Here is a 16295-nt window from a genome sequence, read left to right as displayed (position 1 = left end):
TTATGGTTTAATATATGATGCCATACAGAGTAATAGGAAATACTACATTTAGTATGTATAAGAGAGAAGAATTATGGTTTCTGTGGGAGCCATAATTTTGCATATCCAGAATTCAGACATCTTTAAATTTTCAATAATAATGTAGCATTAATATATATTTGTATTTGAGATAAACGTCCATTGGTGCATTTAGAGATTTCTCTGGATCGTAGAGTTACTATCATTGGTGATTGTTATAGGAATGTTCAGAGAAATTCTCAGTGTAGGAACATAAATTACAAGAATCTATTTTAAAACTGAAACCTGGCTCAGTCTTCATTCTGCAGTATTTGGTAATTAAATGCTCATCTTTGCAATAGAATAAACCTTGGTTTTATTATGTCTTCTTGAGGATATTGACTGCTTATCCTTTACGAGTTTTCTTTGGATTATTTTATTTTACCATCAGTTATTCTGGTTAAAATATTACAGAAATGAAGATGGCCCATTCTTGTTTTATTTTGTTTTTCAAACTTGTATTCTCAAACCTTTTTTGTTAGTGATGTCAACAAGTTATTTAAGTTGTTGTTTCAATTGTAAAGGAAGCCTGGTCTCAAGTAAATAATACTTGTCTTAATATTCTTTAGGAGTAGCTTAGGGCAGAAGAATTGTGCATTGAGAATTTCCTTGGTGTAAATTAAATTATCTTTTTTTTTCTTTTTTTCCAGCCAAATCAAATAGAAAGCTTACTTTTCTGTACTTAGCCAATGATGTCATCCAAAACAGTAAAAGGAAAGGACCTGAATTCACTAGAGAATTTGAATCTGTCCTTGTGGATGCTTTTTCTCATGTTGCCAGGTATGTTTGGATTTTTTGTTTGGTTTGGTATTTAAATGCATTACCCTTTCTTCCTTACTGTTCTTTCCTTTTCTGGGAGAGCCTTTGCAAATTGACAACTTCATATTTTACAGGGGTGTGCTTTACAGAGTGTTGGAAAGGCCAAATTACAGTTTTATGTTCTGCTGAGCCCTTTAGCTGTCTCAGACGTGTAAACATTTTGATGTATTGAAGGGGTTGTGTCTAGCACTTGTAGAACCTCTTTTTTCCTAGCTGTATTCACTTATCGAATTCATTTCTTGAATATGGTGTTTTCCTTGTTTTGGCTGAGTTGTCTCATTAGCTTATGGTCGGAACACAAAGCTAAATAGTACCAGGAAACATTCCAGTAACAAAACCTTAATAGCAAGATATTAGTTGGTTATGCCTTCATTTTTACTTGTTTCCTTCTAGATGTCTAGATGTCTCGTTTACTAAAAATAGTGGTCATTACTGTAACTGCAAAGATAATAATTGCCAGTGTGGAAAGTAGATACTAAATCTCTGTCACTATTGTGTTTTGTGAACAAGAAGACCAGAGTATAGAGCACACATGTAACTAATATCACATGAAATTCATTTGATTAAAACTTCTATAAATCACTTTTATTTATTTAAAAACAAACTGCTTTTCTGTAGACACAAGTTAGTTGCCCAGGAGGAGCAAAGAAAAACTATTTTCCACTAGAATATTACTTAGTAAACACATAATAAACATCTTTGCAGAAGGAAATTGGGAAGGCCAAAAAAATGAAACCAGTTCGTTAAACAAAGTTGTTCTAAGATCTGAAGTCCACGTGAAAGGCCTCAAATGTATAAATGAGCCCAGCATTCCATGAAAGATTTGGGAAGTTTGAAGGATAAAATGAAAAATCTGAAAGAAAGAAATGATACCTAATTTTCTAAAGATGGGAAAAAGATTTTTGTTTGTCAGCGGTGTAGCTGGCCCTAACTTGAGATGAACATGGACACTGAAGAAGCAGAATGCATTATGAGCTGGAAACAGTCCTGAACCCTGAACAGACTGCTAGGATAGCCATCTTAAATTGGAGCTGGGCATTTTCTTGTTTTGAGGAGATGTGGTTCAGTTTCTTAGGCTGTAGCTCTGCCTCCAGCACTGTCTCAGTGACCTTGGACGTGTTACTTAGCTTTTACTAACAGTTCAGTTACAAGTCTCCTAACTGGTTAGAAGGGGACAACACCACTTACCTCACTAAAGTTGTTGTAGGGCAGAAGTACACCAGTCTGTTTGAAAACTTGTAGTATGGTGCCCAGTCCCCAGTCTTTGCTCAGTTATAGAACTATGCTAAATTGTAAACTTTGTGACAAGAAGGACCGTTTCTTTTTTGTTCTTCACAGTATCCCAGGCACCTAGTAAAGTGTCTGGCATAGAGCTGTCAGGTTTCAAGCTTTAGGGAATACCATTTATGTAGCCTTGATGTGATTGGTGTTCCAGGAATTGGGCAACATTGTGGTCCACCCTGGTATAGTAAGGATTCAGTAAATATTTGTTAAATGAATTAATTAGGGTATAGGAGTGGTCCACCCTGGTATAGTAAGGATTCAGTAAATATTTGTTAAATGAATTAATTAGGGTATAGGAAATTGACTAAAATAATTTCCTGTAGGAATAGTACACATAACATTTTTATTTAAAATTGAACAATAATCGTTAACTGCCCACCAAACCAGAAAGGGTAAGTAGGAAGGAATAGGAGAAGGGGAATGTGAATGGGCAGTACTGGGATTGAAAATTCATTTTCTGTTTGGTCTAACATCTTAAAGCCTATCTAGGAGGCGCTGTAAAAATGTCTTGGCAGATTCTGTGTATGGCATTAATGTGGAAAGTAAACCTGGTCCTTTTCAATGAAGGGAAAAAAAAAAGCTCTAATTCCCTTTTTTTTTTTTTAAATATTTTGCATTCTTCTTGTTCTCTCAAGGTCCTTTTTTGGTATTAGATTCAGGATCCCCATGTTTCTAAGCCCTTTCCTCCTGCCATTGTAAGAAAAGCCAGCTACTTGACTTCAATCCTGATGTACCCTCTCCATAGTAAGAAGTATTCTCTCTGGTTTTCTGTGCCCAGTTGATGAACAAAGGTAGTGGACCCATTAATATTGACCAAAGTTGATGAGGAATCTTTTTATGATAACTTTCTACCTCCTCCCTCACCGCCCCCCCCCCAAAAAAAACCCAAACCAAACCTCTCAAGTCAGAGGAAGCCACCAAGCTCATAGGTTAGATTTAATTTGAATAGTAGTTTAATTACCTCGACTTTGAACTTTTTTTCCACGCAGATGCCTTCTTACTTTCTCCTGAGTTTGGAGATAGTTGTGTGCACTTTGTTTTTTATTCAACATATATTTGAGTGCCTTCCATGTGCCAAGAACTGATGCGGACACTAGAGTAGCAGCCGTGAACAAGGCAGGCAAGGACAAATAAAGGAGCAAGATACTTTCAGAGGGTGATAATATGAACATAATGAAATAGAAGGACATTCTGGAGTTGGATCTCTTCTAGTGTGGTGAAGGACGGCCTCTCTAAGGAAATGACATTTGAGGTAATCATGCGAAGTAGGAACAAACAGCTATTAAAAAGAACCTAAGGTAGAGATAATCTTGGCATGTTAAGAGGATCAGAATGAAGGCCAGCGTGGTTAAAACAGATGTGTTGAGCAAAGGGAAAAGCTGTATCTGGGTAAGATCAGAGAAGTAGGCAGGTGCCAGTCAAATGTGTCTTAAAAGCCATGGGAGAGAATTTTATTCTGAAGGGATGTCAGTGACAGGTTTTAAGCGGGCGAACAATATATTCCATCACATTGCTAAGAGGTCCCTGTGGCTTGGTATGGAGAATAAATTATAAAGGCCAAGGGAATGTGAAGGGTATTGCTCTACTACAACCTAGAGATGACATTGGATAGGACTCAGGGCAGTGAGAAGATAGTAATAGCTGCCAGATTATGAAATGTTTACTTTGTGAATGGGTTTGCTTCACCTCCCCACTAAAACTGATAGGAGTTGGGAGAGCTTAGTGGAACTGGTAATGAAGGAAAAGAGAAATCAGATTATTTCTAGGTTTTTGACATGACTAAGTGGATGGTTGCTGGTGATATATGCTGAGATGAAGTTTGGGGAAAAGATGTGGGAGAGGAAGTCAGGAGTTTCGTTTTGACCATGTGCTAACTGAGTCTGAGGCGGCCAGTAGATCTCCCAAGGGGCTGATGCCAGGTAGGTAGGTGTAGATAGATAGTCTGAAGCTCAGTAGGAAATTAATTTCTGGAGACATAAATTTGGAGTTATCACCATATACACACTTATTTACTATTGTGTCATGGATTCCCAAGACCACTTCCAGGTTTGGTGACTTGTTAGGAGGACTCACAAGACTCACCATATGGTTGTGTCTGTGGCTGCGATTTATTACAGTGAAAGGATACAAAGCAAAATCAGCAAAGGAAAAAGTTGAATCGGCGCAGTCTAGAGGAAACCACATATAAGCTTCCAAGAGTCCTCTCACAGTGGAGTTACACAAAACGTACTAAATTCCTCCATTTTTGAGTAGTGACAACATGGGTGAAGTGTTGTATACCTGGGAAGCTCATTAGAGTCTCAGTGCCCAGGGTTTTTATTGGCGTTGGCCACAGGTACCCTCTGCCAAAATTCCCAACTCTCAGAAAGAAAGCAAGTATTCAGCATAAATTATATTGTTTGCACAAACAGTCTAGGCACAGTAAACCACCCTGATTATCACTTAGGAAACTGGAGGAACACTTCTGAAACCCAAGTTTCCAGATGCCAGCCAAGGGCCAGTGCAGTGAGCAGGGTGGCACTTTCTTTCTAAGGGTGGCAGTCTCAGGCTTGCTACACTCTTTTCTACATGGTTGGCAACGGACCATTTCTGCTTCAGTTTCACAGGAGGCTCTGTTGGAAGTGCTGGGGATATTTAGAAAGAATTCCTACTTTTAATAGGCTTATCACAGGGCTACTGTGCATGGGATAAGACAGAAACACACAAATTATAGTGGGTATTCCAAGGAAATGCCATTAGAACTAGAGAGGAAGAAAAGGCCCCCAAGTAAGCTTGGTGAGGCCTCAGCTGGCACTTCAAGCAGCAATTCTATGTGTATAATATGCAGTTTATACTTTTCAGATCAGTTTTGCAGTGATTGAATTTATAATTAAATTAATTATATTGTGTTTAAGATATACTTATCATTTTCTGTTTACTCACTGATTAATGGCAAGGATTTTTTGGTGTTTTATCGCTTAAAGATTTTTCAGTTCAGGATGGAGTTAGTGCAACCTGGAAAGATAATTCCATCTGTTATAAAACTACTTTATTGCTTTAGTTGTACCCACTTCCAAGTGCTAATGGGATTTCATTTCGTTGGAGCTACTTTAGGCAAAACCTCATGAGTAAACAAAGACTTCTAGACTGTTCTATCTGTAGCTTTGAAACTTACCTGGCAAAACTTTGACTTTTATGATATTGCTCCAGGAATTAGCCTATCCTGACTAATTACATTCACCAGTTAAACTCGAGCTCCTATTTGACTTTTGCCTTACGTGGTAAAAGCCTTTTGAAAATGACTTTGTGTCATTTGTTATCAGTTTGTGTATGTTTCCATCGCATACAGTAATGTGGCTGAATCTTTACTCCAAACCAGTCTTGGTCTAAATCGAGTCCCAAATATTTAGTCTGCATTATGTCCCCCACCCTTTCATGATAGGTTTCTCTTTATATTAAGTGAACAGAGAATTTGCAGAGAACAGGTTATATATTAAAAGTATCAACCAGTTAAGTTCTGGTAAGTTGTTATTTGGCTATACTAGTTATTTTCTAAGACATACATTTGAGACTTCCCGTTTCCTTCAGGATAAAGGCCACATACTTAAATATGGTGTTCAGGGCCCTCATAATCTAATTCCACTCTGTCCCTCCAGATTCTTCTGCTATTTCCACATACCCCGTATCTACTTAAGCCACTTGCATTGCTCCCAACTTCTCCCTCTTCATCTTGTTCTCCTTTAGGGGTTCCATTCAAAGGAGAGGAGATAGTATGAGCAAAGGCACATGTGTGAGAGAGAGCAAGTTCTGAGCAAAGGATAAATATGTTTGAATGCCCTGGTTGAGGTGTGGAAAAGGAAGGGGCTGTTGGGTCAGGCTCTAGGCCTTGTTCTTTGTATTACAAGCACAGTGTTTCATAAACCTCATTGAATGAGCAGATGAATGTTTAGCTGATGCATGATACAAATGGCTTTATTGTGGGAAGATGATTCTTGAAAGGTAACTAATTTTATGGCCTATCGAAATCTAACTAAAAATTTTCTAGAAAGATTACAAAGAGGCCAATATTATGCCTATTCTAGGGTGGGTAGCCGTGTGTGTGTCGGGGGGAAAGGACAGATCACTACCCTTGCGGAAGCTGCATTCAGATAGACAGAATCTAAACAACGAGTAAACTGAATAGCATATCAGAAGCTAAATTGCATGGAGAAAAATTAAGCGTAGGGGTGGGGAGCATTAATTTTAAATAGGGAAATTAGGAAGGGGTGCTTGAGCCATGCTGCCCTGTAAGGAAATGTGGTTCCAGGCAAAGGCCCGGAGTCAAGAGGGCCATAGTAGCTATTAGGGAGTGAAGAAGGGAGAGGTTAGGTGAGGCCAGAGAAATAATGTTGGGAATGGCTTTGTAGGCTTTATGAGAACTTTCACTTTTATTTTGGGGGAGAATGAGAAGAACCATTGCAAGTTTTGAGCCAAAGGGTGACATAATTTGCCTTGATGCAACAGAATTTTTGAAGCTTGAGATTAGTTTGTAGGAGGATAGGGGTGGAAGCAGGGAGACCAGAAATCAGGCAAGAGAAAATAGTGGCTTGGACCAGCTTGACAGAGAGGAAGGGGTGAGAAGCAGTTTGTTTCTAGATATATTTTGGAGGTGGAGTGTTTTTATCAACAGTACCAAATGATTCAGTCTTAGCTCTAAGTTTTATAAATTACCATTGATATTTTTTTCCCTTTTTTCCCCCTTCACCTCTGACTAAAAAAAAGTATGACCAAAAAAAAAAAATTTTTTTTTTTGTACTCCGATTTAGTACTTTGACTCCAATGCAGTAAAATTTGCCACTACTATTTCCTAAATGATGCATCTGACCAGCTCAAGCTGAACCCTTAGGTTACCTTGAGTGTTACTGTAAATTTTAGAAAAGTGCCATCAGGGCATATTTCCTTTGTACCTCTTTCTTCTTGAAGTTCCTGTTAAAGATCTTGGCTTAGAAACTAAGGTGTCAGTGTATCCCTTCTTGTTGGAAGTCACTCAGAGTAAGATCACTGACATCCAGACAGCTTTATAAACCTGAACAAGTCATAGTAACACCATGGATGGTGAGAGAATTTGTTTTCCTTTCAGAAAGTCTTCCCACCCTCTTCCACTTGGTGTCTGTTGTTTTCTGGTAAGCAGCTGTTGCACACTGAGTGCTAGTGCTAGTTATTTCATTGAAAATACTGTTTTCAGAGTACAGTATGTCAGAAAAAAAAAACGGTATAGCTTCTCTCAGATATAAATTACAAAGGGCTATGTTATGCTCAGTGTGTTCTAAGATTACCAACTAGACACCTTTGTGAGACACCTTTGTGGGACTACATACCTAACCCAGAATTAAAATAATGATGAAGTAGTTAATTTCAGTTGAGATCAGTCTTGGTATGTGTGTATGATTGTATTTATAAGACATGTAGAGGTGTTGATGTGCTAGCATTGATGGGTCATGGTGAATTTATTCCCCATTTTTTTTAATCATTTTTTTTCCTACCTTTAAAGGTTTTGGCCCCCTTTAATTTCCAGCAGAATGTCTGGCCCTACATTTCGATTAATGTCTTCTTATAAAGCAAGCTGTCACATTTGAAATGATCGATTTTTTGATAATTCTCTATAACAATCAGCGATTGGCTTTTTGCCCTATTTGCCCCATCTTTCAAAGGAGATATGGACAGATTACTTCTATAACATACTCCCTCTGTCTTCCCTATACACCACAAGAAGAATGTAGTTTTTGGTCAAATTTTGGGTATCTGTTTATCACAATGTGTCGTACTCTTCCATCTGTGTTTAAATATGTAACTCATTTAGTCAGTTGTTATTTTTAAAGTAGGTCTGTCCTAATTAAACACAAAAAATCTTAAGCTTATATCTATCTTTTCGTCTTTTCTGGGCAGAGAGGCAGATGAAGGCTGTAAAAAACCTTTAGAAAGATTGCTGAACATCTGGCAAGAAAGAAGTGTGTATGGCGGCGAGTTCATACAGCAGCTGAAGCTGTCTATGGAGGACTCCAAGAGCCCTCCCCCCAAAGGTAGAAACATCACCACATGTTTACAGCTCTTGGTCTTTGCCTACTTTCGAATCACATATGAAAAGCTGCAGTGGGGGTTGCTGTGAACCACCAGCGATTGTATGATTCTTCAGAGAGATGATCATAAATGATGGTGAGAATTTATGTAGTGCTCGCAGCGTGTAAGCCTGGTTCTAGTATTCATGCTATCCATCATCTCACACCCTTAACTTTGCTGTGTATTCTCTGTGGCTCTCTTCTGCCTTGGCAGAGAGTTTCCTTGCACAAGGGAAAGGAACAACAACATTGTTTAGTTTTGGGGAGGTAGGAGGCACCTTGGACTAAGATTTTGCCCTGGCCCTACCACTGACCACTCTGGGGTCTTGAATATGTCCCTTAGCCCTTTTAGAGCTTGGTTTCAATAAATATCGGTGTGGTTTTGGAACATGCTTTTGATGTTTGTCAGCTTGCTGTCTGTAATTGATTTTGGTCTTTACTGAACCCAGAATATCCTCTAGAAGTATGTACATGTATGTGTGTGTGTGAACCTCACGGAGTCCTAGAAGTATGTACATGTATGTATGTGTGTGAACCTCACGGAGTCCTCTTAAAAGCTGCTTTTTCTTTAAAGAGGAGTCAAATCAAACATTATTTGGTTTGTGGGTTTGTGGTTAGTTGGCGCGGTTTAATTCTAGTTGGCATGATGTGTTTCTGAGCTACAGATTTGATCTGACTGCACACGAACTCATTGTCTGGAAGGATAAGTTTAAGTACTAAGGTAGTACTTAGGATCATCTGTAATCTGAACTCATATACTTTTCCAGATTCTTCTTCCATTTCTTCACATATGCTATGGTCTTTGGCCATACCCAGCAGTTTCCTTTCTGGGTGCTCTCAGGGTACCTCTTCTTTTGCATCTGGTGTTACCTCTGCCTAAAGTGTCCTCTGCTGTTTTCACTGCGTGGTGAACTCAGTCTTTAGGAATGCTCTTCTCATTTTGTCGTTTTCCCTTGTCTAGGCACATGTAGCCCTTCCCTCCATGTTCCTCTGGTACTTTGTATATGCCTCTGCTATGGCATTTAACCATGGTTAGTTTACCTGATAATATCACTCATTCAGCAACCCTTTATTTTGTACCTTTCATGAGATCTTCCAGGTCTGAGTTTACATGCATTTTAAGATGGGGCAACTTTCCCGTAAAACTACAAGTTAGAGGCTTTGTAAGAAGGACATAAGTGCTTTCAACGGTAGGTCATTGTTTTTTTTGTTTTTGTTTTTAAAGATTTTATTTATTTATTTGACAGAGAGAGAGAGATCACAAGTAGGCAGAGAGGCAGGGGGAGGCAGGCTCCCTGCTGAGCAGAGAAGCCCGATGCAGGGCTCGATCCCAGGACCCTGAAATCATGACCTGAGCCAAAGGCAGTGGCTTAAACCACTGAGCCACTCAGGTGCTCCTGTAGGTCATTGTTTTACTTAGAGTTGATGGGAAACAGTTTTGAAGTCACTCTGGATGTAGCTTCTGAAAAGCAAGGTGTTCCCTACTTTGGATTCTGGTTGTGTTTGTATTGTATCTTTTGGAGGTGTTCTGGACAGTGTTGGAGAATTATTCAGTATTCTCTACTCTGAGACTTCATTGGTAAACAGTGCTGATTTTTTAAAACACCTTTGGGCAGGTAGGGGAACTCTGAAAGACAATGTTGGAAGCTAAGTGTTGAATTTCAATTCGACAAGCATTTGCCAGACATGTGCTTTGAGTAAATGGCTATGCTGGATGCTATAGGACTGAGCAGAGGGTAGGGAAATAGTTTCGCCCCTCGGGAGCAGTCCGGCAATTTGGGGAGTTTGTAGCAGTGGTAGATTTGAAAATAGCTCCATTGGGTTTCTGATTTTTTTGAGCACCTAGACATTAACAGCCATTGAGGCAGTATTCCTCCGTGTGGAGGATAAAGCTGATCTAAGGTGATCTCTCTATCCTTGTGCAGTAAAGATGGAAACATATACCAAAGGTTCCAACATGTGTGTTAGTCTGAGCTAATTCCATCTGTCTCCTCGCCATCTTCTTTGGACCTGAATTACCATAATATTTTACGTCAGACCTTTGACAATATTGATGAGTTCTCCAGAAGTTTATTTCTAAAATTATATAGTCCTTTTATATTTCAGGTTTGACTCATGGATATTTCTTTGTCTTGAGACAACTCTAGAATTTACCTTTGAAATAAAAATTTTTTTGTGGAACTTTGACAGTAGAGAATAAACGAGCTTAAAAATACCGTTTTAGAAAACTGGAACTTGGGTGTACGTACCCATTTCCCCTTGTATACGACCCAGGATTCCTAAGTTGTCTGTTCTTGGGCATACTCGTGCTGTCACTGGACTGAATGGAATTTCATTATTTACTTAAGTCATACGTGAGTGACAACGTAGTATCCTACGTTGTAGAAGGATTTAGAAAAGAAAGGTAGATGCAAAGGAAATAGCAATTATTGAGCACCTATTATGTTCCAGCCTGCCTGTTGGCTGCTTTTCATGTTAATTTATTTTAGATTCTTACAACTCCTCTATGAATTTGGTATTATTTTCGTATTTCAGATGAAGATACTAAGGCTCAAAAAGGTATAGTTAATTTTGTCCAAACAGATGCAATTAATAAGTGGAGAATTCATGTTCTGGTCTATATGACTTTAAAGCCTGTGCTCCTCACACCGTATTTTTTTCCTGGAAGCACATGGATTCAGTAGATTTGAATTAGGGTATGAATTCATGAGCAGGTCACCCAGCTTTCCTGGGCCTTAGTATACTTAGTTTAACTCTTCCAAGCAGGGGTTTGAAACCAAGTCTCACAGGATGACTCCCAGCTCTGTCACTTCTAAGCTGTGTGACCTTGGGCATAGCATTAGATCTCCCTGAGCTTCAGGTTCTTCACTGTGCCATATGGCTATTAGTAATAACACCTCACAGTGTTGTCCTGAGATTACTTGAGGTAACATGGGTAAATGTTAATAATGAAGTGATGATACGACTTTTATTGGAGCCCTATTGCCTGTTTCTGATATTCAGTATTCTGAGTTTCTCCAATGATCCAGTGGCAAATGTAGGAGGAGGGTTGTTAGAATTTTTAGTCCCCCAGATTTTGTGCAAGATTAGCTCACATAGTGGTTAAGTGCACAAGCTCTAGGCCCAGCTTCCCCAGGTTTAATTCTGGTGCTGGTGCTGGGCACTCAGTTTGAGATGATACTGGTGGAATGCTTTCAGAACAGTACATCCAGCATCAGACCTTGGCTGCAGGGCTCTCTCTTTCCGTGAGTAAAGTTTAATGTGTTCTGTTTTACAGTTGCCTTTATTTGGTAGAGAGAGAACAAAGAATGCAGGAGCTATTGCAAACAATATTTCCTGATTCGTTTCTCGTTAATAAAAGTAATATAAAACCTGTGGGTATTGGGGTTTTTCTTTTTTTTTTTTTTTAATTTTTATTTATTTGTTTTATTTTGTTTGTTTGTTCGTTTTTTAATCCCAGAAAATTTCAAGTGGATTTCTTGAAAGACCTAGCTTTACAAGTAGATGGCTGCATTTTATAAAGTGTTCAGGAACCTTCAGGCCAACTTTTTGCCTCAAAGTTAATTTTGTAGTCTGCTGTAGTGTCTGAAATTCCAAGGTATCCAAGAGGCATATTAGAAATGCTTAGGGAACCAGGATTACTTGCATGTTAGCCGAGTATAAGACCGCTAGAGACACAGGAATAGGTTGGAGGATAGAGTAGAGAGTGTACAATATGAGGACAGGCAGACTGGGGCCACCTGTAATTTATAAACAGACTATAAACAGAGTGGTTGAGTCCAGAAGCAAGTTTAAATGGTATGGTCAGAAGCTGAAATGATAGTGGGAGGTACCTTATCTTAAATTGAGTGATAGAAGTGGGATTGACAGACTTCCTCGGCTATTTTTAATAGCTGCCTGACTAGATTGAGAATGCTGGCCATTATAATTGTTGACTTTGTACAAATGAGTCAGGGGACAGTTAACAGAGCAGGCTGTCCTGTTTGTGTAAATGGAGGCATATGGTCATTTTTGGTATAGGGCTGGTATTTTCCAGACTCTGTGCCACCTCTGCTTTCAAGAAGTTTCCAACTTAGGCCTAATGACACTTTTCTAGGTATTCTAAGGATACAAAGAAATAAGATACTTAATGTTTCAATCGGAGAGGTAAGGCATGTGCCTGCCGGCGCCATACAGCATAACAGGGCCAGGTGCTGCAGGAGTAGAGGAAGATGCTGGCTCAAGATACTGCTGCTGTTAACTATGGGTGGGCTTTGAGCATAGCTGGACATTGTAAATCATGAGAGGCCATTCTGGGTTTTTGAGTAGAGGCCTGCAGGCAATTCATTTCTTAAGAGTGTAGGCTAAGTGGGAAAAGGAGTGACTAGCGTCAGGGAGACCGGTTGGGACAGTGGTCTGCATAAGGCATGGAAAAGGGCACATTTCTGGTAAGAGGTGATGGGAAGGAACAGAGAGGAGAGATCTGTAAGCTACATCTCAGAAGTGTAGAATCTGCTGGAAGTTGGAACTTCAGGAGAGATTCTGGTGGTCTCCAAGGCATTGTATTTGGAAGATGGGTCCAGTGGAAGTGTTCATAGTGTAAGTAGGTAGCTCAGGAAAGGAGAAGCCTTATGAAGAAAATGATGAATAATTCATTTCCAGTGGAAATAGGAGAGAACTGAAGTAGGATGATGGTGGTTATCTCTTATTACACCCACTTCCATCAGGATGGCCAAGACAGAAATGGGCCCGCATTATTTTCATTAGTTTGATTTCAGTCTTGTAATGCCATGAGTGAGTGCCAGTAGGAAGTGGTAAAAAGTACTCCCGTTTAGGGGGTGGGTGACTTTGGCTATAGGGCCCAGACGGAGACTGATGAGCTCCTTGACTTTGGACAGACTGCAGCTTGTGGGCCTGGATATATGCTCATAAAGGAAAGCAACAACGTAGGTCTGTCTAAGGCCTTCAACTGCCCAAATTCAGTGATTCTGCGGGTCCTGAGGTGTTAAGTGCTGTGCGGTTTTTATATATAATAGCTTCTGTGTGAGAGTTTGAAACTGAAGGATTCATGTTTTGTAATTTTCTACCTTCTTTAGTGTATTTAACAATTATTTCATGAGCATTGTTCTGGGTGCTTGGAAATGGACAAAAAATATTAAAAAATTGTTTTCACTTACATGCTTATATTTTAGTGGCTACTCCTAACACATTGCCACTCTGATGCTTTATGGTGGTTAAGTGTCAGTGAGGGTCATACCACACACACTGCACATTAATTAGGCAGCTAGTGTGGTGCTAAGTACTGTTAGATATTTCATATGCAAATTATATACTGTTAGATTTTCTGTTGTACAAATATAGCAGTCCTTGTTTTGCATAGTGCAGGACTGTAAAAATGACTATGTAGGCCGAAACCATGCAAAATGATCTTAATAATCAAGGGGAAGAGTTACGATTGTTCCATGACTTTAAAAATTTTTTTATCAAAGAATTGAAAACTCATGGTTGATTACAAATCCATAGGGAACAAAAAAGATAGCAACACTGATCATTACCTAGCATGCTAGAACATAAAACGTTAGAAACTTTGAGAATTAAAGTGCTTTATTCTTTGAAATGAACTGCACGATAGGAGTGACCAGAGCTTGCCTTCTGGTGTAATCCATGGTACAGAGCAAGCATCCTGGATGTTTGGATCGGCTTTCAGTGGTTTACCCTTCGTGCTCTCCGTGTCAGGAGGTATGTTGGAGAGTTCCTATAATGTGAAGAGTTTTGTCAGTATCACTTCCTCGGGACACGGTAGTCCTTGTCATCACAACCAATTTCTTATGTTGATAAGTTGGCTTTCACCAGGTGATTCTGTCTGGGGACCTAGAGTTTCTGGGAATGGGTGGCAAGCCGGTGTCCCCGCAGCCCCCCAAGTCTTCTGCAGCTCCCTTTATATTCCGTTCACTTCTAACACAAGCTTTCGTTTTAGTTTCTGGGCTCCTCTTTCATCTTTGTCATTTTCACTCAATTCCCTGTTCTGATTATTCATTTTAATGAAATGTCATGTGAATTTGATCCCTGGGAGAAAACACAACCACTTTGCTGTTTATTTGTGAACTGAAATAACAGCTGTGCAGTGACCATCCAGTGACCTGAACGGCGCGATGTCGTCACTGATCGTGATGCATTTCTATTATTTACGCAGTGATTTGTGGAGTGAAGTTAGCAGCAAAGTTTGTCCTTCATGCGGTTACTCAGGGTGAATATGCCACCGTAACTGCAATTTGAACCAAGGTGTTGGGGGACTGGTGTTGTTTCAACCTTGGTGAAAAATCTGTGCATACGAGAATCTCGCAAAGTGAGGGCTGCCTTGATGCAAATGTTGCCGTTTTCCTTTATTTAGTGGAACAGAGGAATAAAGCACTAAGAAAAAATAAGACCCGAAGTACTGACTTGGCTTTCACGTCAAGCAGTTTGGTCAGTTAATGTGTAAGGTAGGAACAGGAACTACATCCTTGGTTCCAGGAGAAAATGTTTAATTAAGAAGTGTACGTTATTCTGTTTATAACTCAGAGTTTCAGAGGCAGGTGCATGGTGACTCCTCCTTTGACAGATGAGAGAGTGTGTGCTGCTAAAGAATTTGACTACAGTGGAAAGAGTACAGATTTTGAAAGTCCTGCCTTTAGATGAGTTTTGAACTTCTCGGGCCTCCATTTTCTCACCTGCAAGCTGGAGATGCCGTATCTCAGTTGCACAGAAACTGTTGCCGTGCCTGCCACACGTTACCTTCGTTTCTTTACTTCCTAAGCCTAACTCTGTCATTTAGACTTATATCCCACAGATGTTTGGCATTTATTTTGTATTGGCCAGTTTTTTTTTTTTTTAAGATTTTATTTTTATCACAGAGAGATACACAGCTAGAGAGGGAACACAAGCAGGGGGAGTGGGAGAGGGAGAAGCAGGTTTCCATCTGAACAGAGAGCCCATGCAGGCCTCGATCCCAGGAGTATCAGGACCTAAGCCGAAGGCAGATGCTTAACAACTGAGCCACCTAGGTGCCCCTGTATTGTCCAATTTGATACAAAAGGAACGGTTTTGGAATGGGCACATTTTCATAGCCATTTAAAAACATAAAATACAAATAATTAATGTAAACGGTTTGCCTCAGAACGGTTAATTTTAAAATAGCGACTTAAGTAACTTCTCTGAATTGTATCAGTCATATTTCTCAGCAATGGTTATCTTTAATTTTAAGATAAAATAAGGTTAGTTTTATTTTTAAAGGGAGAGTTTAAAGGAAACAATGTGTGGAATTTCTGATGTAATTTTATTGATAGATTTCTCTCTACCTCAGGTTTTCCCTGCTATCTGAAATCAGACCATTCCTATGAAACCTCTCCTAAGCTGAAATGGCATAAAGTGAAGAAGCAGTTACCATTAATTTATATGGAAAAATTTTTGAGCATTCCCAGACCCCAAAATAACCTCTCTCAGGCTTTTCTGATACCTTAGGCCACATCTTTCTAACAGATGCACAAAATAAATCAAGATAAAGCATAGATGCTCATGGATACAGCTCAGAGCTCTGGTGGCTTGATGCTGAGACGCTGAGTGTAGTCGCTGGGAAGGAGCTCAGTGGGGTGCCTGCTGCCTCCATAGCCACTCCCTGCAGCACACATGCTGACCACTGTTTGCACTTTGTGCCTTTCTTTGTGAAAGCGAAAATCCTCTTTGAATTTCTTTTGGTTAGTGAAAACCGGTACTATTACTGTAGGTCTTTCATAAAAGCAAGCTTTAGAAAAGTGAGGAATACCTGTTTTTACTTTTTGACCTATCTCGCAGAGTGTATAGTGTTTTATTTTATATGCAGTGTATTTTCTATGCACCTTCCCTACATTGGCTTGCTTCATTATATTGTCTCATGGGTTTCTTACCACTTCGAGTCTCTTGTTAACTTATATTTTCAAGAGATAAGCTTTTTACTTAAATGTATTAAGTTTGTATTAAGTTTCATTTTTAGATGATGGTTTTTGGTAGTATTTTTCCAGTGAGTCAATCCGAGATGACAGACCTGAGACCATTTTTTGACTCTTC

The 16295-nt window shown here is 39.4% G+C and overlaps 1 protein-coding gene across 1 annotated transcript in view; it reads left to right on the top strand.

The window, feature by feature from the left end:
• Positions 1-16295, top strand: part of RPRD1B (regulation of nuclear pre-mRNA domain containing 1B) — a 50988-nt gene that overhangs the window by 4728 nt on the left and 29965 nt on the right. The window contains exons 2-3 of the mRNA XM_032350702.1: positions 708-837; positions 8065-8198. Coding sequence (XP_032206593.1) covers positions 708-837; positions 8065-8198 — 264 coding nt within the window. The remainder of the gene's footprint in view (positions 1-707; positions 838-8064; positions 8199-16295) is intronic.

This window comes from Mustela erminea, chromosome 7, assembly GCF_009829155.1.
Source record: "Mustela erminea isolate mMusErm1 chromosome 7, mMusErm1.Pri, whole genome shotgun sequence".
Lineage (NCBI taxonomy): Eukaryota > Metazoa > Chordata > Mammalia > Carnivora > Mustelidae > Mustela > Mustela erminea.
This window is presented reverse-complemented; position numbering and strand designations above follow the sequence as displayed.